This window comes from Trachemys scripta, chromosome 4 (genome assembly GCF_013100865.1).
Source record: "Trachemys scripta elegans isolate TJP31775 chromosome 4, CAS_Tse_1.0, whole genome shotgun sequence".
NCBI lineage: Eukaryota > Metazoa > Chordata > Testudines > Emydidae > Trachemys > Trachemys scripta.
This window is the reverse complement of record NC_048301.1, coordinates 102,413,284-102,432,342: the sequence shown is the minus strand read 5'-3', so window position 1 is coordinate 102,432,342 and position 19,059 is coordinate 102,413,284. Positions and strand designations below refer to the sequence as shown.

General features: G+C 39.5%; 1 protein-coding gene across 7 annotated transcripts in view; it reads left to right on the top strand.

Annotated features, from left to right (window-relative positions):
• ABCC8 (ATP binding cassette subfamily C member 8) overlaps positions 1-19,059 on the top strand; it is a 136,517-nt gene that overhangs the window by 15,305 nt on the left and 102,153 nt on the right. For all 7 annotated transcript variants that reach the window (XM_034770183.1, XM_034770184.1, XM_034770182.1 and 4 more), the window contains 3 exons: positions 1,521-1,687; positions 4,098-4,340; positions 5,896-6,084. In XM_034770183.1, coding sequence (XP_034626074.1) covers positions 1,521-1,687; positions 4,098-4,340; positions 5,896-6,084 — 599 coding nt within the window. The remainder of the gene's footprint in view (positions 1-1,520; positions 1,688-4,097; positions 4,341-5,895; positions 6,085-19,059) is intronic.

Here is a 19,059-nt window from a genome sequence, read left to right as displayed (position 1 = left end):
GGGCTTTTTTTCTTACAATCTAGCCTGTTCCTACTACAGGAAGATCAGGTTTCCCTGACAACAGTCATTCACTTGTAACAGCTATTCATTATATTGGTCATTAAACTTTGATCAGTAATTGTAGCTCATGGAAGTTCTGTCTTGATGAAATGCCGTGCTTCCATTGTCTTGTAGCGTTAATATAAACACTAAAGGTGCCACAATGGGGACTCCTATAGTGTTATACCTACTCCCATTGAAATAAATGGGTGTTTTGTCATTTACTTCAATGAAAGTGGGATTGCAGACCATGGGCCAGATCTCACTCCCGGGTTCTGTTAATGCAGGGGACTCTCCACACATGGATCTCACTCCTCCACAGAAAATGTGATCAGATGGACCTGAGTCTCCATCCCTCTTCCATTTCTGTGATATTTCAGATTGCCTTGTCCTCCTGTGGATTGCTTAAGATTTACATGGGTCCTCTGGGGACCATCCAGCTTTCTGAGTAAGCCTCACAGTTGATTCTGCCTGGGGTGGCGACAAACGCCTCTGCCCCCCATCCTTGCAACAGGAGAATTGGAGAAAATGCTGCAAACGGATACGCTCAACATTTCCCTCCCCATACTGTTCTACTGTCAGAATGAACAATCCAATCTGATATTATTAAATATATAAAACCAAATGTGGGGTCAACCCCCAGCTCATCCTAGTCAGTTAATGATTGGATAATTGACGCTAGTGAGACTACTCCCAGAGGAGCTGTCTCATGATATAGTGAATGACATGAAATAAACTCCAGATTGGGGTTTCAATGTCACCAGAGCCTCTTGGTGGAATTATTTGTCTATACATGACTGCAGCCTGAGTACACTTGAATAGAAAATGCTCTGTGAAAATCAATACTCTACAAAAGTTGTGGTTTCCTACTCAAGCACCAATCTCCTTCTTTTATTTGCTTGTGTATTCTGTGTTATAAACTGTGTTGTGTGGAATTTGCATAGTACATACACACTGAGGAAAGCAGCGATTTTAGGGGGAAATTTTGCTCTCAGGTCTGTTTGGTGGCTTTTATCTTTAACATCAAGTAGAGTTCTGCACAGGTAAGGAAAGCAGAATATCTAGGTCAACATCCAGACCAAACTCTGTGGATTCCCCAGAATCTAAAAGCTTTGGAGTTGGGCCCCTTGGCCTCCCCCACTGAAACACCACCACTCCCTTGGAGGGTCTGATGTGGGCATAGGTTTACAGGCAGATGGAAATTTGCACCAGAAGATCCTCCTGAAAGATTATCCATGGTCTCACTGAATGTAATGGGAGCAGGATCAGACCCAAACTTCATCCTATTATTCACATTCTTGGAAACTGAATTGGTTGCGTTGCCATTTTGACAGGAGAAAGAGCACTGCCTAGTTCCATGCATGCTTGTCATTTTCCTTCTGTGTAACCATTTAGCAAAGTCTTCTAATTTTGTCTAAAATAAGTTTTCCACAACCAGTGCTGACTAATGTTTGTTGTTTTATTTATTTATTTATTGGCAGCCTTGCTGTTCTACTGGACCTTAGCTTTTATAACCAAAACTATCAAATTTGTAAAGTTCTGTGATAATGGGGTTGGATTTTCTCAGCTTCGATTTTGCCTCACGGGACTTCTGGTTATTCTATATGGAATGCTACTATCTGTAGAAATTAATGTCATCAGGGTGAGGGTAAGTTAAATTTCCAGGTAATTCTCATTTCTGTTTCTTCCTTTACTTTTATCTGGCTGCATAATATAAAATGTAAAAAAAAAAAAAAAAAAATCAGTCTGAAATAGAGACCTAGTTGAAAACCAAACATCTGAGTAATATAATTAAGCCAAATTCATTTTTATTGCAAACTCCTTTGACTCCACTGCATTGACAATTCAGAATGAATTTCATCCATTTTGTTCTGAAAAGATGTTTCTTATATGACTGACAACTTCAGTCTTCAGAAATCATTAATCTTCATAAAGGGAAAGATACATTGAAATGGATAGTCCGTTCTAGCCGAAAACATAGTCAGTGACACCCACACAGAGTATCTGTTGTTTTCCAGTCTGTAAGAGCACACACAATGTGATTTTTTAAATATTATTATATTTTATTATCATGGTGCTAGAGCAACTTTAGTCCTCTCTGATTATTTCCTCTTTGCTATGGCCACAATCAGAATCCCTATTAATAGATGGCTTTGGAGATTGCTACATGAAATACAATTCAAAACACCTTATCACTTCCCTCACCCAATGCACACAGCACTGAATTAAACTAGGCATTAGGGAAAAGTTGCCTGCTCACAGACATTCAAGAGAACATACAGTCTGGATCAGACTATGGGAAGTTAAATATTAAGCTCACAACTGACAACTGTTGTGTCAGTTCATGGAATAATGAGACTCAGCTGTGATACCAACAGGACCTTGCTTTTAAATATGGTTCTTTTAATATAATTTTGTAATCTAATGAGATTTAATTAGCTAGGAAATGTTGGGGCCACAAGGGAGACTACAAAATGAGCCACTGAAATGATCAGCCATTGCTTAGTGTTGTTTTTTTCAGTTTCATATTTCTTTAGAGTAAATAATTAAAAGATGTTACTTTTTACATGTGACTTGAACTAACCAATAATATAGCATATTCCAAGCGTTAAGGCACAAAGTGCCTCTCTTCTGGCAACTAAGAATATGAATGATTGAAGGCAAACAGATCACAAGCAAAACACAACACAGGGGATTGTAGTTTTTAATCAAGAATTGCATAGAATGTTCAGTTTGTCACTCCTATTGCTTTGTTGGGGAAAAAATCCCTCCACAGCAGTCAGGAATGAAAGTTATACTAAATGATCACTGGACAGAATTGCCGGTAAAATCCTTATTAGAAATGGAAGTAGAAAGCAAGTAGTGAAAGTCATTTTCCCTGTTCCCAGACATGGCTATTTTCTGGGAAGAAAATAAATTGCAGCAACAAACTGAAATCAGGTTAAATATGGCTTAATTATAAACACAGAATTATTGTTGCTGAATATGATGCAAGGAAGTGGGGCTTCAGGCCACCAACTCACAGTCATTTCAAGCCCTGAATGGATCTGCTTAATAGATTTACCCGTCTGCATATAGGGTGATCAGACAGCAAATGTGAAAAATTGGGACGGGGTTGCGGGATAATAGGAGCCTATATAAGAAAAAGACCCAAAAATCAGGACTGGCCCTATAAAATCGGGACATCTGGTCACCCTATCTGCATATATCTATGTTGTTAGAAGGGAAAAACCTGAAATACATGGACTAAATTCTCCTCCCACTTACTCCTGTTCAACCTTGTTGATTTTGCTGGGGTTGCGTGGGATTTAATGAAAAACAGAATTTTAATCAATATGGCTTTACATAATTAACTGCAACGCTACAGTGTATTAAATTCCATGTTAATAAATATTGTAGGAGCAAATGATGAGCCATGTCATGTCATCTTTGTCTGAGCAGAACTCCCTAGTGATAGTACTACAAGATACTCTTAAATATAGTATATTGTACAAGAACTTTGATCCTTGCAGCATGAAACATCGTAGTCTAGGGGCTTGATCTTTCTCCCATTTAAGTCAATGGAAATATTTGCTAGTGCCATGTGCAATCTAATTTTAATGGTTCTCTATGAAAGTTTGCAGGAAATGGGGGCGGGGTGTTGTACTGTGCAGTTTGCAGCATTGGACAGAATAATCTTCAATGTAGATTTTAACATAAAATATTGTAAATATTCACTGAGCTTTAATATATTTTTACAGTGCAGGATTAAATTCACAGGCAAAATACGATCTTTGTGTGGGATTCCTTCAGGGCTTGAATATCTTTCTCCTTTTTAGGCTGGAATTTTCAAAGTAACTTAAGGAAATTAGGTGCCCAAATTTGACTGAAATTCAATAGGAGTCAGGAGCCTAATTTCATTAGTCTATTTGCAAATCCCAGCCATACACTCAGTGGCTATCTATTCCTCCTGAACAATGACAGGCATTTCTGTTATCTCAGTATCCCCTTCCACACAGATTTGTCTTTTTCTTTTCCATGCACTTGATGTGATTCTTGATGGGATTTTTGGATTTCAGAGATACGTTTTCTTCAAAACCCCCAAAGAGGTTAAGCCACCCGAGGATCTTCAGGATCTTGGAGTTCGGTTCCTACAGCCCTTTGTGAATCTGCTGTCCAAAGGAACATACTGGTGGATGAATACATTCATCAAGACCGCCCATAAAAAGCCAATAGACTTGAAAGCCATAGGCAAGCTGCCTATCGCCATGAGAGCTCTGACAAATTACATTCGCCTTAATGAGGCTTTTGAAGCACAAAAGGTATGAGGGGGGAAAAAAGAAGACTGGGATTATCTACAAATGTTTGTGGTGTTTACACATTGCTTAAAATACCTCATTACTTTTTTGATAGTAACAGTATAAATTCATATAAAAATATAAAGTGGAAACATGCTAGGTATTAAGAGCCTGGTTTGCATTAAGTCAGGCATGCAGCTGAGTGCCTAATTTGTATGTGCACTTTTTGTATTTACAGTGGTTGTGCATGATTATGAACAGATGTGCATGTAAATGGCTATTTGCATGTGCAAATGTTTGGTTTGCAGGTACAATTATGGAAACGTAATTGTTTGCACAACTGTGGATTATACTTTTGTGAAGATGGTTAACTTGCCTCTTAATAAGAACCTAAAATAAGTTTGACTAATCTTACAGGGGCTTTATAGGACTAATTTTTATTGAGATCAGTGGGAGTTTTCTTGAGAGAGAGTTCAGGATTGAGCCTGAAATGAACTGGCTTGGTGGTCTTCACTTAAGACCACTACCTGCCCCTTATATGTGTGTGTGCAGTGGTATAAGAGGTAGTAAGAAGACTCCCTCCCCATTCGTGTGCAGCCTGTTTAAGGACAAAGCAGCATACCAGACTTGAACTCAATGGAGAACAGGAACTGCTTCCTCCCTACTCCTTTGGCGTCCAGTAAGGAGCAGAGAGGAGGAATAGGCCAGCTCTGCCACTATCAAGCTAATTCACACCATGTAGCAGTGGGCAAACTGAGAGGAATTCTAACTCTTTAAGACAGAACACCTCTCATTGCTCCCTATAGAGCAATGCAACTTGTGCCAATCTCACTATAGACTATGTAAAATTTGCACAAATTCCCCCTGTATTTTTAGCACAAAATGGCTTTTAATGTAACACTACATTACAGAACCATTGTGTTACTGTCCACTGTGCGACTCATAAGCCAAATCAGCATAAGTGGGTCTTGTGGCTACCCATTCTTAGTCTTTCTGTTTAATTAGAAAAAAATTTCCCCTCCTCTTTGGCACAAGGTCAAGAGTACAACTGCTTGAAAATTTCCCAGTGAAATGTTTGCCGTCAAATAATTTTGTTTTGACAAAATTGAAACTTTGCGCAAAAATATATTGCCTTCAACAAAATTTTGTTTTGGGACAAAATAATAATGAAGCCTTCCATTTCAACCTTCTCAGAATGCTTCATTATTATTTTTTCCCAGAACAAACTTTTTCAAAATGGAATACTCCAATTTTTATTTGTTTAGCAATTTATACTATAAATGTAAAAGTCTAAATTGAAATGAAATTATTTGATTTAAAAAATCATTTGTGGTCAAACTTCATTTCATGGGAAATGTTTTAATGTTATACTTCATTCTGATTCAGAACAAAAATAAAATTTAAATTGTGGATTTTCCCATGAAACAGAATTCCTGCACATTCCTAATTCTTTAGCCCAGAGCTTATCAAATCAATATTATGAATTATCTACTCTTGAGGCTCATTTTTAAAATTTAAAATATCAATTGTATTTACGTGTTGCAATGTTTATATATCTTTTTTTTTTTTTAATGGGCAGAACAAAAGGTCTCCATATCCACAAGGATCCAAATCAATTTGGTGCGCTCTCTGCTGGGCATTTGGGAGACCACTAGTTCTCAGCAGCACTTTCCGTATTCTGGCTGACTTGCTTGGGTTTGCTGGTCCGCTCTGTATCTCTGGGATTGTTCACCACGTTGGAAAAGGAAATAACACCATCCGTCCGCAGGTACTACCTAGAATATTTTAACAAAGAGCCTGATACAAAGACTTCAATTAATTTTAGTAGGATTTCCATTGAGTTCAGTGGGTTTTGAATTAGGCACTAAGGCCTAAGTGAACATATAGTGGTTGGCCTCTGACACAAACAGAACGCTACTCCTGAAGTGTGTTTTGATTACTCATTTGGAATTGTTTATTGTTTATGATCATTATTTGTACACTTGTGGTGCCAAGAATGTACTATGCGCTGTCCACACACATAAGAAGTCTAGGGCCCTAATTCAGGAAAGCATCTCTATTCAATACAGTGCTTAAGCACATACAGAAGTCCCCTTGAAGGACTTAAATATATGCTTGAAGTTAAGTATGTGATTAAGTGCTTTCTTGAACTGGAGCCTTGGTGCCTGCTTGAAGACCTTATGCTCTGAAAAGGGAGAAGTTTATTTTAAGGATGGGGTCCAGCTTTTAATTTCTGACAATGTGGGCTGTCTTAGAGGACTGAAGCAGTAACAGGCTTTTATCATAAAAGTAAAGGACAAAGTAATTGAGCTATGACAAAGAGTTTCCATCAGAGTCTTGAGGGAGCTCATCTTTGAAAGGTCAACTATAAGAGACTTAGAGGATGCTATCCAAGGGAATAATATCCAAGACAAAAAAAGACTTCATTCTTGATTATTCTCAGGAACAAAAACACAATGAGCATTTTCACACTATACTGCCAAGTCAGGTTGGTACCATTTCTAGGAAAGAATCATTATTTGTGTTATTCGCGGATTTTTTTTCTTTTTTCTTTTTTCATATAACATTGTTTCCTGTAAGGGCCTGATCTAAATCCCATTGACTCCAAAGTACTTTGAATCAGGCCCTAAACTAAATATTAAAATGTATTGCATGTGCTAGAGGGGGGAGATTTTTGACATAGCTTTTAAGCTTAGAAACAATCATTCATTTATCCAACAACAGTCCTTTATCGTCTGGTGCTTATCCTAATATTTGGAAGCAATAAACAACAAATTCAGTGGAAATCAGTAAAACAGTAGCCAATGCAAATGAAAATAATAGACTATAGGGAGAGATTGCTGATATTACTGCAAAATGTTATGGAGAATCCATGTGTAAGGCTAAGATTTCAGTGACAAAATGGGGAGCCTGGGCAGCTGCAGGCAGGCTGAGAGCTCCAGAGGCCCCCAGCACCTCGGGGGCTCAAACCTGCCCGTGGCTGCCGGAGAGCTGCGGGGGTCCCTGCCTCCGTAGGTGGCAGGGGACCCAGCAGCTCCCAGCCAGCGCTGGCTGAAATCACAGAGGTCTTTGGAAGTCACGGATTCTGTGACCTCCGTGACAAAATCACAGCCTTACTCATGAGCTGTGACTCTTGCTGATTTGCCTGGAATGAAGGCATTTACTGATGCTGCTCTGTTTAACTTCCGCTAACAAGCTTCAACTAATGATCCCCCTCTGCAGAAATCTCAAGACTGGCCCTGATAAACTCAGAATGGAATCCCATCCAGCCGTGCTTGATAGCTTGCCATGATCATTGGGTGCAACTGAGGGGCAGCCTCTGGGCTGTTCTAAATTATGCATGTTAGGGGTCACCGTAATGCAGTGGTCTCTGGTCATGCCCCCTTCACTGCCCAGTGGAAAGGGAAGTGCAAAGTTTGAGGGAGTGGTATACACCTGGCTATGCTAGCTTTATTACAGCCAGGGATTCCCTCACATTGTGAGTATGCCCATTTAAGGGAGTTTTAAAGCCCCTCTGTGTCACCTGGCCATAGATCAAGATCTAGCCTGTAGACTTTGAGTGTGGTGGTAGTGAAATATGGGGGAATTCTTGAGACATTTTCTTCAAAAATGTCGTGAACTGAGTAAAACAAACTTGCTTTGCAAAAGCATATGGTGTTTTCCAAGCCAACACCCAAGAGCATAGACAGCTTTTTCTTCTTCTTCTTCTTTTTGTGGTGGTGGGGGACTAGAATTTTTTTTAAAAGAACTTTTGTTATTGTAGTAGGGACAGTCCCCTGATAACTGTTCTCTTCAGCCCAGGAGGGGTATAGTCCTCTGAAGGTCTCAGATGCTTTCCCTGGGGTAACAGCTGGCTCTTGGTAGCCAGGCTCTAAGGGTCTCAGGGTCTGGCTCCTTTCTACCCTTGCTGGGAAATGGCTCAGTAAGCAGGGTTCCTTCTCACCTGTCTGTGCTTCTGCTACTTTTTCTGTAGCCAGACTAGTTGTTTTCCTTCTTTTCTCATGAAGGTTACTGATCCTCTTTCTCACTCTATGCACAAGGGCATCTGCTCCCCTCTCTCTAGAAAGACCTGGGTTCAGTCCAGACATCTGCCACTTTTCTTGGGCTACCTCCCAGACCCTCCTGTTTGGCTCCTCTCTTTACTCCCCCTCACTCCCCCAATCCCAGTCATGCGTGAATTCCATGTTCTCTTTTCACAAAGGGAAGGGGCTAATCAGACATCATGGAGCCCATGATTCTTTGGCTGTCCTTTTGCAGCATCTGACTGCAATCTCATCATGTGTGGGGGGTCAAAGAGCCTCTAGTTGCTGTTTTTCCTTGTCAGAGTCTCAGGTGAGAGAGGAACCCATGGGGTAACAAAAGCAAAATATGAAGGAATTCATTTTCCAATGTAATCAACGGTTCAGGTATAGGCTGTTCCTCATCTTGTCTATAGTTCACTTTTTGTCTACTATTAATAAAAGTGAGATAAACAAGCTTCTGTTCCAAACTTAGAGCTTCTTTTATTTATTAATGAAATCCTTAAACCTTTTTTGGTAGGTGGGCTAAAGCCCCAAGTTGAGTATGCCCATTCATTCTCACTCCAGGCAGGCATTGGCATGAAGCCGTTGGTCACTGTCCCACTATGGACCATGAAAGACTGGATGATAGGATTTTGCCTTTGGTACAATGATTCCCAGAGAAGCTTTTTCTTTTCATTGGGCCTGGCTTTCACATAGCTTCACTGCCAAAACGGTACTTGGACTTCAACTGTGAAAATTGCTTTTAGCTCTTGCAAAATAACAAGAAATGTCTTGCTAATAAGTGCCTACGTTTTCAATTCAAGCTATATGTAAATAAACCAATATACTTAGAGAAACCTGCATGTGCCTAGGTCTGTTATGAAAAAGCTTTTCCGTGTGATTTTCCTTGCAACAGGAACAGAGCTGGCACTAGGTATAAGCAGACTAAGCAATTGCTTGGGGCCTCGTGCAGCTCAGGGGAGCCCCCATTCGCTTTTTATTATAAGAACTTGTCTATTTTAGTACTGGGGGAAGGCCCACCCAATATTCCTGCTTAGGGCCCCCAATAAGCTAGCAGTGCCACTGAATAGGAAACATCTTTATTTGTGCTGAATCAAAGGGTAAATACCCTTATTAATAATTCGTTCCTGGGAGTGTAGAAAATGTTTTAGCAGTGGGAAAACAAAGATGGAGAAAACTTTTAAAAGACAATCTTCTGAAGATACAGATAATTTGCAGGGGGTTGGGGAGGAGAAGTTTGTCTATGAAGGGCCAGATTCGATCTCAGCTTCAAATCTAAATTAACTCCACAGAAGTCAATAGGTCTGATTCTCTATTTGTTTGGAATTACTCCATATATACGCTGAAGTAGCAGGTCAGAATCTGGCCTAAAGTGTAATACAAAACTTTAATTACAAACCCTACGACACTAGCAACTAATGGGGGTTGATATGTTCACAAATTAGGTATGCCATGCTGTGTGTGTTGCGGGAGAAATAAGAGACTGTAATTAAGGTTTTGCATTATCCTGTGAGTGATGCTTGTGTGTTGCAGATTTCTGTATCTGATGGACGCAGAAGGAAGTTCTCTGTAGTAATACAGTGTCTGTCACTATCAGTCGAAACATGCTGTGTGGGCATTAGGGTGCAGCTACAAGATGCCCCATAATTTGGCATTTCTTTGCTCTAAAGGGTTTGCACTGGGGAGATGTCACAGAAAACCAACACTAATCATCACTTTCAAACAAAGTTTTCCTTTATGAAATTGTATACACAGTACCAGTTAAATAACCTTAGAATCCGACATGGACAGTTAATATTCTTATCTTATCCACAGTTCTGCCTGTATCATTTTTGCTTTAAGCAAACTACAAAAACAATCAAAAGATACTAAATGCAGCTTTAAGGTAAATAGCTATGGGGATAATATATGGTATTTGCTGCATCTTTCAAGCCCTCAGTCATAGAGACTGAATGTCTGGGCTCTTAGATCATACGGATATCACGGGCAGTGTAATAAGTACCATTGGCAGTACCACAGCAAATAACAGATCTATAATTTTATAAATTCTATCAAGCTTTTCATGTTTGTTTATAACTCTATAGCATCAGTATTTATTGTTCACCTCCTGGAATGTTCGTGATATTTAGCTTGTATGTACCTCAATCATCTTGCACTGAAGAAAAGATCCTCATGATGGGACAACCTGTTTGGTTTGTCGTTGGGATGTGTATCTTCCATCCTGAATTAACATTAGAAATCATAGATGAAGTAACAAGAGCAGATTTATACAGCAAAACCACAAAAACATAGGGGGGAAAACCCTAAAAATGATAGGGCTTGATACAGCAAAGTGCTGAGCACTCTGGTCCCAGTCCATCAAAGCACTTATGCACATGCTTAAATTTAAGTCAATGGGACTTCACTTGCTTAAGTGCTTTGCTGGATCAGGGCTTTAGCACTCAGCATATTGCTGTATAGAATCCATTCATATCTCCATTAAAATCCATTAATAACTCCTATGTTTAGGCTGGGGTACTTTTTTTTTTTTAACATTGTGATAAGTATTCCAAGGATGCTATGAAAGGTATCAGTGGTTTTAAGTAGCTGTATTTCAATAGCTGCATTTAAAGGGTTATGTAATGCTCCTTTGGAAAACAAAGATCCAGATTCTCTGCTTGTGAAATTCCAGCAGCAGAGGTCCATGGAGTTACATTAGCAGAGACTTTGGCCGAGAATGCCTAAGAAGAAAATATTTGTGGACTTCTGCATGGCAGGAAAGCAGCCAAAGTTCTACCAGAGTCTGCCCATATACAAACATGGATCACATTGTACAGATGTGACTGTGGGAGAAGTTTGTAGAGCCATACTTCAGAAACACAAGTTCCTTGTTAATCTAATATCTAGAGGTTTTTCTGAGGCTAGATTTCAGCATCTTTTGTTAATTCCAGGTGCCTTGTTTAGGTTTCAGAGAACACAATGGTTTCCTTCTAGTTTTTCATCTGAAAGTATGTTGCCCATCTTCCTAACAGGGAATTCTATTATATGAAGCACATGCATATTTGTGGTAAGAGATCAGCACAATCTGAAAGATTGTCCCACAATTGGCTCTCTGTGAGCTGAGGGGTGAAAACATTATCCCTAACAACTTTTAACAAAAAATGTCACACTGGGTCAACAATGTGTAATGGAAAGTCTGAGTAAGGCAAAATAATAAAGTCATTGTAGTGTTGTGAATGCAGGACTTTAAGAGAGATCTGAGAAATCAGTAACATAAATCTTTTTGATAAACATTCAATTCCATAAAATACCTGTGGGGATTTTTAAAAGGAAGACACCAGATTAGTTCCATCACCTTCCCACTTAAGTGGTGACATTATCTTGCTGCAAAGGACCATCTATCATTAATGTACAAAAACTTTTAATTAGATATTCACTTATTCTCCCAAGTTGGTATGGATGGGGAGGAAAATAATCAGAAAACTTCTATCATTTTTTTCAACCATTTATTTTTCATACAGTTTTTTTTAAATATATTAGTCATTTCATACAAATTGTCCTTGCTTAACTACAATGGAAATGATGCTTAATATTTCATAACCCTCTAATTAAAGAACTCCAATAAAATTGCTATCTTTTAAAACAGAATCTAAGACTGGCCTTTCTTTTACATTTAGAAGACTGAAGCAATTTTGCTCCAGTTCTTTAATTAGAGGATTCTGAAATTCTTAATGTAAATGAAAGGTCAGTCATAGAATTTAACTGCTTTAAAAGATTTATTTTCAATGGAAATGTAGATAAGTGTCAAAACAGTGCTTAATACAAATCAGCACTGCACCAGAATTTCTCTGTTTGCAAAACTGTTCTGTTTCTTGAGAGGCAGAACGAATATTACCAAAATGTATATGTAGGATACCACTAATAGTGCAGCCCTCCAGGGAGAAATTGCACCCTTTGATGTACTGAAGCACAAGCTGCAAGCTTTATATCTGACCATTGCACTGATACATAGTCTCTTTTTGTCACCATATTAAGCTCTTTGTCAAGGGTTATGCCTTAAAGTTACAGATCTGTAAGTTGGTGTTACTCTGCTTTCTTGAAAGGACTTTATTTAGTATTACAGAGATGCAGATTTATCTTAGCTTTATCTGAGATAAAAAGAGATCTCAGTGAAGGATTACTAAGATAATAGCTGTAACTCAGCCTCCTGGGAAAGGGTAACTGGATGGAATGATTCTCACTGGTGCAAATAAATAAGACTTGCCTGCAGGGATAATTCACCGCTATAAATGATATACGTTTTTGATTTTTTCCTAGAAGAAAATTTGCTTACTCTGCAAAACAACCTAATATTGTATTGCAGTTGTACAGTACTTCGGTGTTCATTTTTCACCTGAATCTTTTTGTTGAGGCATGGTGCATTCTCTAAGAAAATTTACCCCAGCATTTTCTTTAAATGATAATATTTTGCTGGGGCGAGTTTTGTTCAGTAATAAAATCTGTTGAAGTGGCACGTAGGGCTAGATTGTCAACGTAAGAACCCAAGTGGTCACTTTAGCACAATCTGCTGACCACATATTGGGACCAGCACCAATTATTCTGGTGGTGGTACCTTCATTCTTCCTTTGTCATTTACATTGGGTGTTAATTTAGGATGGACTGGAGGGGAGGAAAGTTTAAAAGTAGAATGGAGTTTAATGTTCTCAAGGCCACACGCAACATACTTCATTTCAGGTTTCATTACAAACTCAATACTCAGCCCAGGTTTCGACAGAAGATTGACTAACGTTCATGAAGCTTTTAACTGAATCTGGGGCCATTTTGTGGTTTTTACATCCAGAATGTAGAACTGGCAGTTCAGCAGTTTTGACTGAGGATCACAGTTGTTTGAAAGTGACCTGATGTGAACCCATGAGAAAAGGAAGCAAAGAACATGTTCTCACTGTGAGTTGGCATAAGCTCTTGTCAGTGCCACTTTGAACTCACTCATCCTCATCAATTTAGTTGAAGCCTCAACCCAGATTCACAGATTCTGTCAGCATTTATGTACAAAAAGACCAATATTCTAACCCCCTAAACATTTAATATTTGATCTGGCACTCCCGCTGAAGTCAGTTGGGGTTCTAAGCATGATGTACTTGCAGGATCAGACCCTCTGTGTTTCATTCTTCACACTGGGCTGGGGGGTAGGGGGAAGTTTCCTAAGATGAAGTAATACAGAAGATGGAACAGTGCATAATACTCAGATTACTTCTTCACTCTCTGAATAAGACAGGATTAGAAAACCTCTCCAGCAAAGCCACATTATCTCAAATAGTAATTTGGGGACATTCTCTTCTCACTTTAGGCAAAATTCACCACTGTACAGATCAGCATGAGGCTTATGCTTCACTTAAGTCCCATGTAAGACCTCAAAATGAAGACTGACCTGATGCATAGGCCTTGTGCTTGGGTGAATTTTTGCCCTTTATGCATTGCAGAATTGCCATGGACAAAGCTGGCAGTGAGAATAGGGTATGGCTCTTAATAAGAACACAAGTAGTCAGTTCAGTTCAATATCGGGCTCCATGTCAAACATCTCAGAGGATGTGTTTTCTCCTGTAATTTTCCTAGTAGCCTGTCTACATTTGCTAAAATAAATGATATTTTTCCTGATTTATCCTTATTGTACAATAGCAGTATCATCTCTGGTTGCCACCATCCTTTCACCATCATCCAAAAAGGCTCTTTTCTTATCTGTGAGCCTTCATGCAACATCTGGTAAAGCAGGAACTTTGGATTCTTGTATTGCTTATATGTTTTGTGCTCTGGGCTGCCATAGTGTGTATCACTTGTTGAGGTGACAGTACTTGTACACAAAGGGTTCTGAGGTGCCTTCCTAAGACTGAATCCCACGTAGCTATCAGCCTTGAATTTGCAAGTCCTTGCATAATGTGCAGGAAGAAACACAGGGCTTTTGCGCTCTCATTTAAGTGTGAGCAGAGGCTACACATGCACCAATATGAAGATAAACAATAGGCATGGTCATCTGTAGTAAGTGGAAGCTGTTCACCAGCCACCTGTATGCCCAGTCCTTTATTTTAAAGAACACAAGGTTAAAAAGGGTCTAGTTTGGAATGGAAAATGAGCAAGTCTGAGGTCTGGTCTATACTACCCGCCTGAATCGGCGGGTAGAAATTGACCTCTCGGGGATCGATTTATCGCGTCCCGTCGGGACGCAACAATCGATCCCCGAATCGGCGCTCTAACTCCACCAGCGGAGGTGGTAGTAAGCGCCGCCGACAAAAAGCCGCAGAAGTCGATTTTGACGCCGTCCTCACAACGGGGTAAGTCGGCTTTGATACGTCGAATTCAGCTACGCTATTCACGTAGCTGAATTTGCGTATCTTAAATCAACTCCCCCCTGTAGTGTAGATGTACCCTGAGAAGACTTGTGCTTAAGCACCCTCCTCGTGTGAATGAGGAATTTATCCATATGTTTCCCCATTCACCAAGTAGTATTCCTGCTACGAGGCACGAGTAACCTACAGTAACACTCTGTACCTTCATTTTGTGGGCTAATACTTTCATGCTAAATTGTGGGATTTCGGGTGTTAATTTCCCTTCTATTTGATTTAAGGAGTTTGCAGCTGCAGCTCCATCTCCAAAGAGTTAGAGTGGAATTCACTGTTACCTGAAATGCCAGAATCATAAAATCATAAGCAATCTGGGACAGGGACTTCATTTTACCATATGTATGTACAGTGCCCATGTATATTGACACTATCTCAGAATAATGTGAAATCTATAAAAGTATGGATAATTAAAAATACAATATAATATCCCATTTGACATAATTTCATAACTATAATGGATGGGCATGTAGCATAACTGTTTGAAGAAATTTTCTACTTGGTATGTGTTTAGCAAAACAAGTATCACCAAAGATTTTCTGTGTTCTGTTGATATGCCCTGGAGACTGCATCTGGTTGAACATGTTTTCAATGGGTTTATTCTTGATATGGATTCAAATGCAGAATTAGTACCATTCCATGCAGTTATTGCCCTTAACTTTGGCGTTGTCTGTTCTCCACTACTCAAAGTGATACCATCAAGTATCAAATGAACTAGAAAGATCAAGCATTCACATTCTGGTACTGAAACACACGACTAACTTTAGGCATGTGAGTGGTTCCATTGATTTCAATGAGTAATTATATGCTTAAAGTTGGGTCTGTGCTAAAGTACCTTGATGAACTGGGGCCTTATACTTAGTTGCCTGCAAATTGTTTCTAAAAACTGTGATAAACTGTATTAAACAAAGTAGTAAATTTTTGGAACATACCTGACATGAATTCCATTAGATCATCATTTATTCATTAGTTCAATTCTCAGTCTTATAGAAACTACCATTTCCAATCCTAACAAAAGATTGTAAATTGGCTTGGCTTTCCCACTGAAATCAATGATTTTCTGGCTGATACACATAGTATATATTAGCATGTGGATAATTGAATAAATTGGCTCTAATATTGGATGTAACTCTTTCTAAACTAAGGCAAACATTTTCCAAAGGGGTCTGTTACTTTGGGTAACTCAACTTTTGAGCACCCAGAAACATAGGTGCCTAAAATTAGAAGATGAGCAGTTGGAAAATTTGGATGCAAGTACTTGATATCAACGATTTTATGTGTACCTAAATGTAATCTTAATTTTGTCACAGAGATTTGACTCTATAACAATCACCTGAAATAATGCATTTCTGCTAGATTAAAAGTCCGTAGTTTGTAATACTTATGTCACATGAATGATGGTAAATGGCCTAATGTTTCTTTCACTATGGCAACAGAAATTGTTCTTCTGTCATTGGTTTTTATTGTGGAAAACAGCGTCCATCAATTTAGTCTTGATAGTAGAAAATAAACAAACAAATGGTGTATGCCTCTATCTCGGGAGCTTGGGGCTCACTCATGTAATATTTGATGCTCTTGTGAATAGTCCACTCACATATTACATAAGTAGTCTGTGACTTCAGTGGAACTACTCGTGTGAGTAAGGAATCCTTAAATGAGTCAGGGTCTTCAGGGCAGAGTTTTTTTGTTACTTGTGGAAAGCTGAGCTCAGCCTCAGTATGAATCTCAATATTCTGTAGTCAGTGAATTCCCTTTATAAGATATGTCATGTAACTAGAAGATGGGAGGGTAAAGTGACCTTCACTCATTCAAATCCAGCCTAGGTCAGTGCTGAGTGAAAGTCCTTGCCACCTGATAGCTGTTCAGTTTGGCCAATGTTTAATGAGTTGTTTGGCCTCAGTCCAATTCCAAGTGAACAGGTGTCCACAGTACAAAAACACAATCCACATTTGGTACTGATTAGTCACTTCATTGACAGTCTCAGCAGAGATGCCAAGAACTGTGGATAGAGGCAGAACTATCTTCTTACCATGGGAAGGAGTCCTGCTAGGTGAAAGCTGAGGCCTGCTGGCAGGGAACCGTGTGAGGAAGTTTGCACTGCCACTGCATGAAGAAGAAAGGATTTCAGAAGACATGCTACTGATTATCCTGGGCACTAGAAACTCTCTCACAGAATTTTTGGATATTGGCCCATAGTCTGCAAGATAATTGAGCATGTGCCTAATTTTAAGCTGGTGAATAATCCCACTGAAGTCAGTTAAATTAATCATGTGTTTCAGTACCTTGCAGAAAGGGGGTCATGTTGCCCATTAAAGAATGTAAGAACCACCATACTGTATCAGAACAATGGTCCATCTAGCCCAGTATCCTGTCTCTAACAAAGGCTAGTTATTGATGCTTCAGAAGGAATGAACAGAACAGGGCAATTTTGAGTGATCCATTTCCTGTCATCCAGTCCCAGCTTCTGGCATTTGGAGGTTAGGAACACCGGAGCATGAGGTTGCTCTTTTGACTAACAGCCATTGATGGATTTATCTGATTCTTTTTTGAGCCCACTAAGCCTTTTGGCTTTCACAACATCCCATGGCAATGAGCTGCAGGGGTTGACTGTGTGTTGTGTGAAGTACTTTGTTATGCTTAAAGAACGAGGAGTACTTGTGGCACCTTGGAGACTAACAAATTTATTTGGGCATAAGCTTTTGTGGGCTAAAACCCACTTCATCAGATGCATGCAGTGGAAAATACAGTAGGAAGATATATACAGAGAACATGGAAAAAATGAGGGTTGCCATACCAGCTCTAACAAGACTAATCAATTAAGGTGGGCTATTATCAGCAGGAGGAAAAAAAACTTTTGTAGTGATAATTCAGGATGGCCCATTTCAAACAGTTGACAAGGTGTGAGTAACAGTAGGGGAAATATTAGCATGGGGATGTGACGGGTTGGATCCCAGAAACCCCCTTGGGAGCTGCCACCCGATGTGCAAAGACTACCCCTGCTCCTGTTTTCCCTGCCAGCTCAGGACTCCAGCACCCTGTCTTGCTGAGCCAGACACTCCCGTCTGGCTCCAGACACAGACCCAGGGTCTGAATCACTTGTCCCAAAGCTGCAAGTTTACCTGAAAACAGCTCGCAGTAGCGTGCTTGTCTTTAGCACTCAGATGCCCCACTCCCAATGGGGTCTAAACCCAGATAAATCCGTTTTACCCTGCATAAAGCTTATGCAGGGCAAACTCATAAATTGTTCGCCCTCTATAACACTGATAGAGAGATATGCACAGTTGTTTGCTCCCCCAGGTATTAATACATACTCTGAGTGAATTACTAAATAGAAAGTGATTTTATTAAATACAGACAGTAGGATTTAAGTGGTTCAAAGTAGTAACAGACAGAACAAAGTAAGTCACCAAGCAAAATAAAATAAAATGCGCAAATCTATGCCTAATCAAACTGAATACAGATAATCTCACCCTCAGAGATGTTTCAGTAAGTTTTTCTCAGACTGGACACCTTCCAGGCCTGGGCACAATTCTTTCCCCTGGTACAGCTCTTGTTGCAGCTCAGGTGGTAGCTAGGGGATTCTTCATGATGGCTTCCCCCTCTCTCTTCTCTTCCCCCCTTTATATATCTTTTGCATAAGGCGGGAACTCTTTGTCTCTCTGGGTTTCCACCCCCCCCTCACTGGAAAAGCACCAGGTTAAAGGTGGATTCCAGTTCAGGTGACATGATCACATGTCACTGCAAGACTTCATTACTCACTTGCCAGCACACACATATACAGGAAGACTCACAGGTAAATACAGCCATCTGAAGACAATGGGAGTCATCAAGATTCCAAACCATCATTAATGGTCCACACTTTACACAATTACAATAGGCCCTCAGAGTTACATTTTATATTTCTAGTTTTAGATACAAGAGTGGTACATTTATACAAATCAGATGATCACACTCAGTAGATTATAAGCTTTGTAATGATATCTTACAAGAGACCTTTTGCATGAGGCATATCCCAGTTACTTACATTCACTTATTACCGTATTTTCTCTAAAACCAGCTCAGTTACATTATATTGACTTATTATCAAGTTTTTATAAAACCATATAGACTGCACAACGTCACAGGGGAAATAGCTTTTAGTTTGTGTAATGACCCATCCACTCCCAGTCTTTATTCAAGCCTAATTTAATGGTGTCCAGTTTGCAAATTAATTCCAGTTTTGCAGTTTCTCGTTGGAGCCTGTTTTTGAAGTTTTTTTGTTGAAGAATTGCGACTTTTAGGTCTCTAATTGAATGTCCAGAGAGGTGGAAGTGTTCTCCGACTGGTTTTTGAATGTTATAATTCCATGTC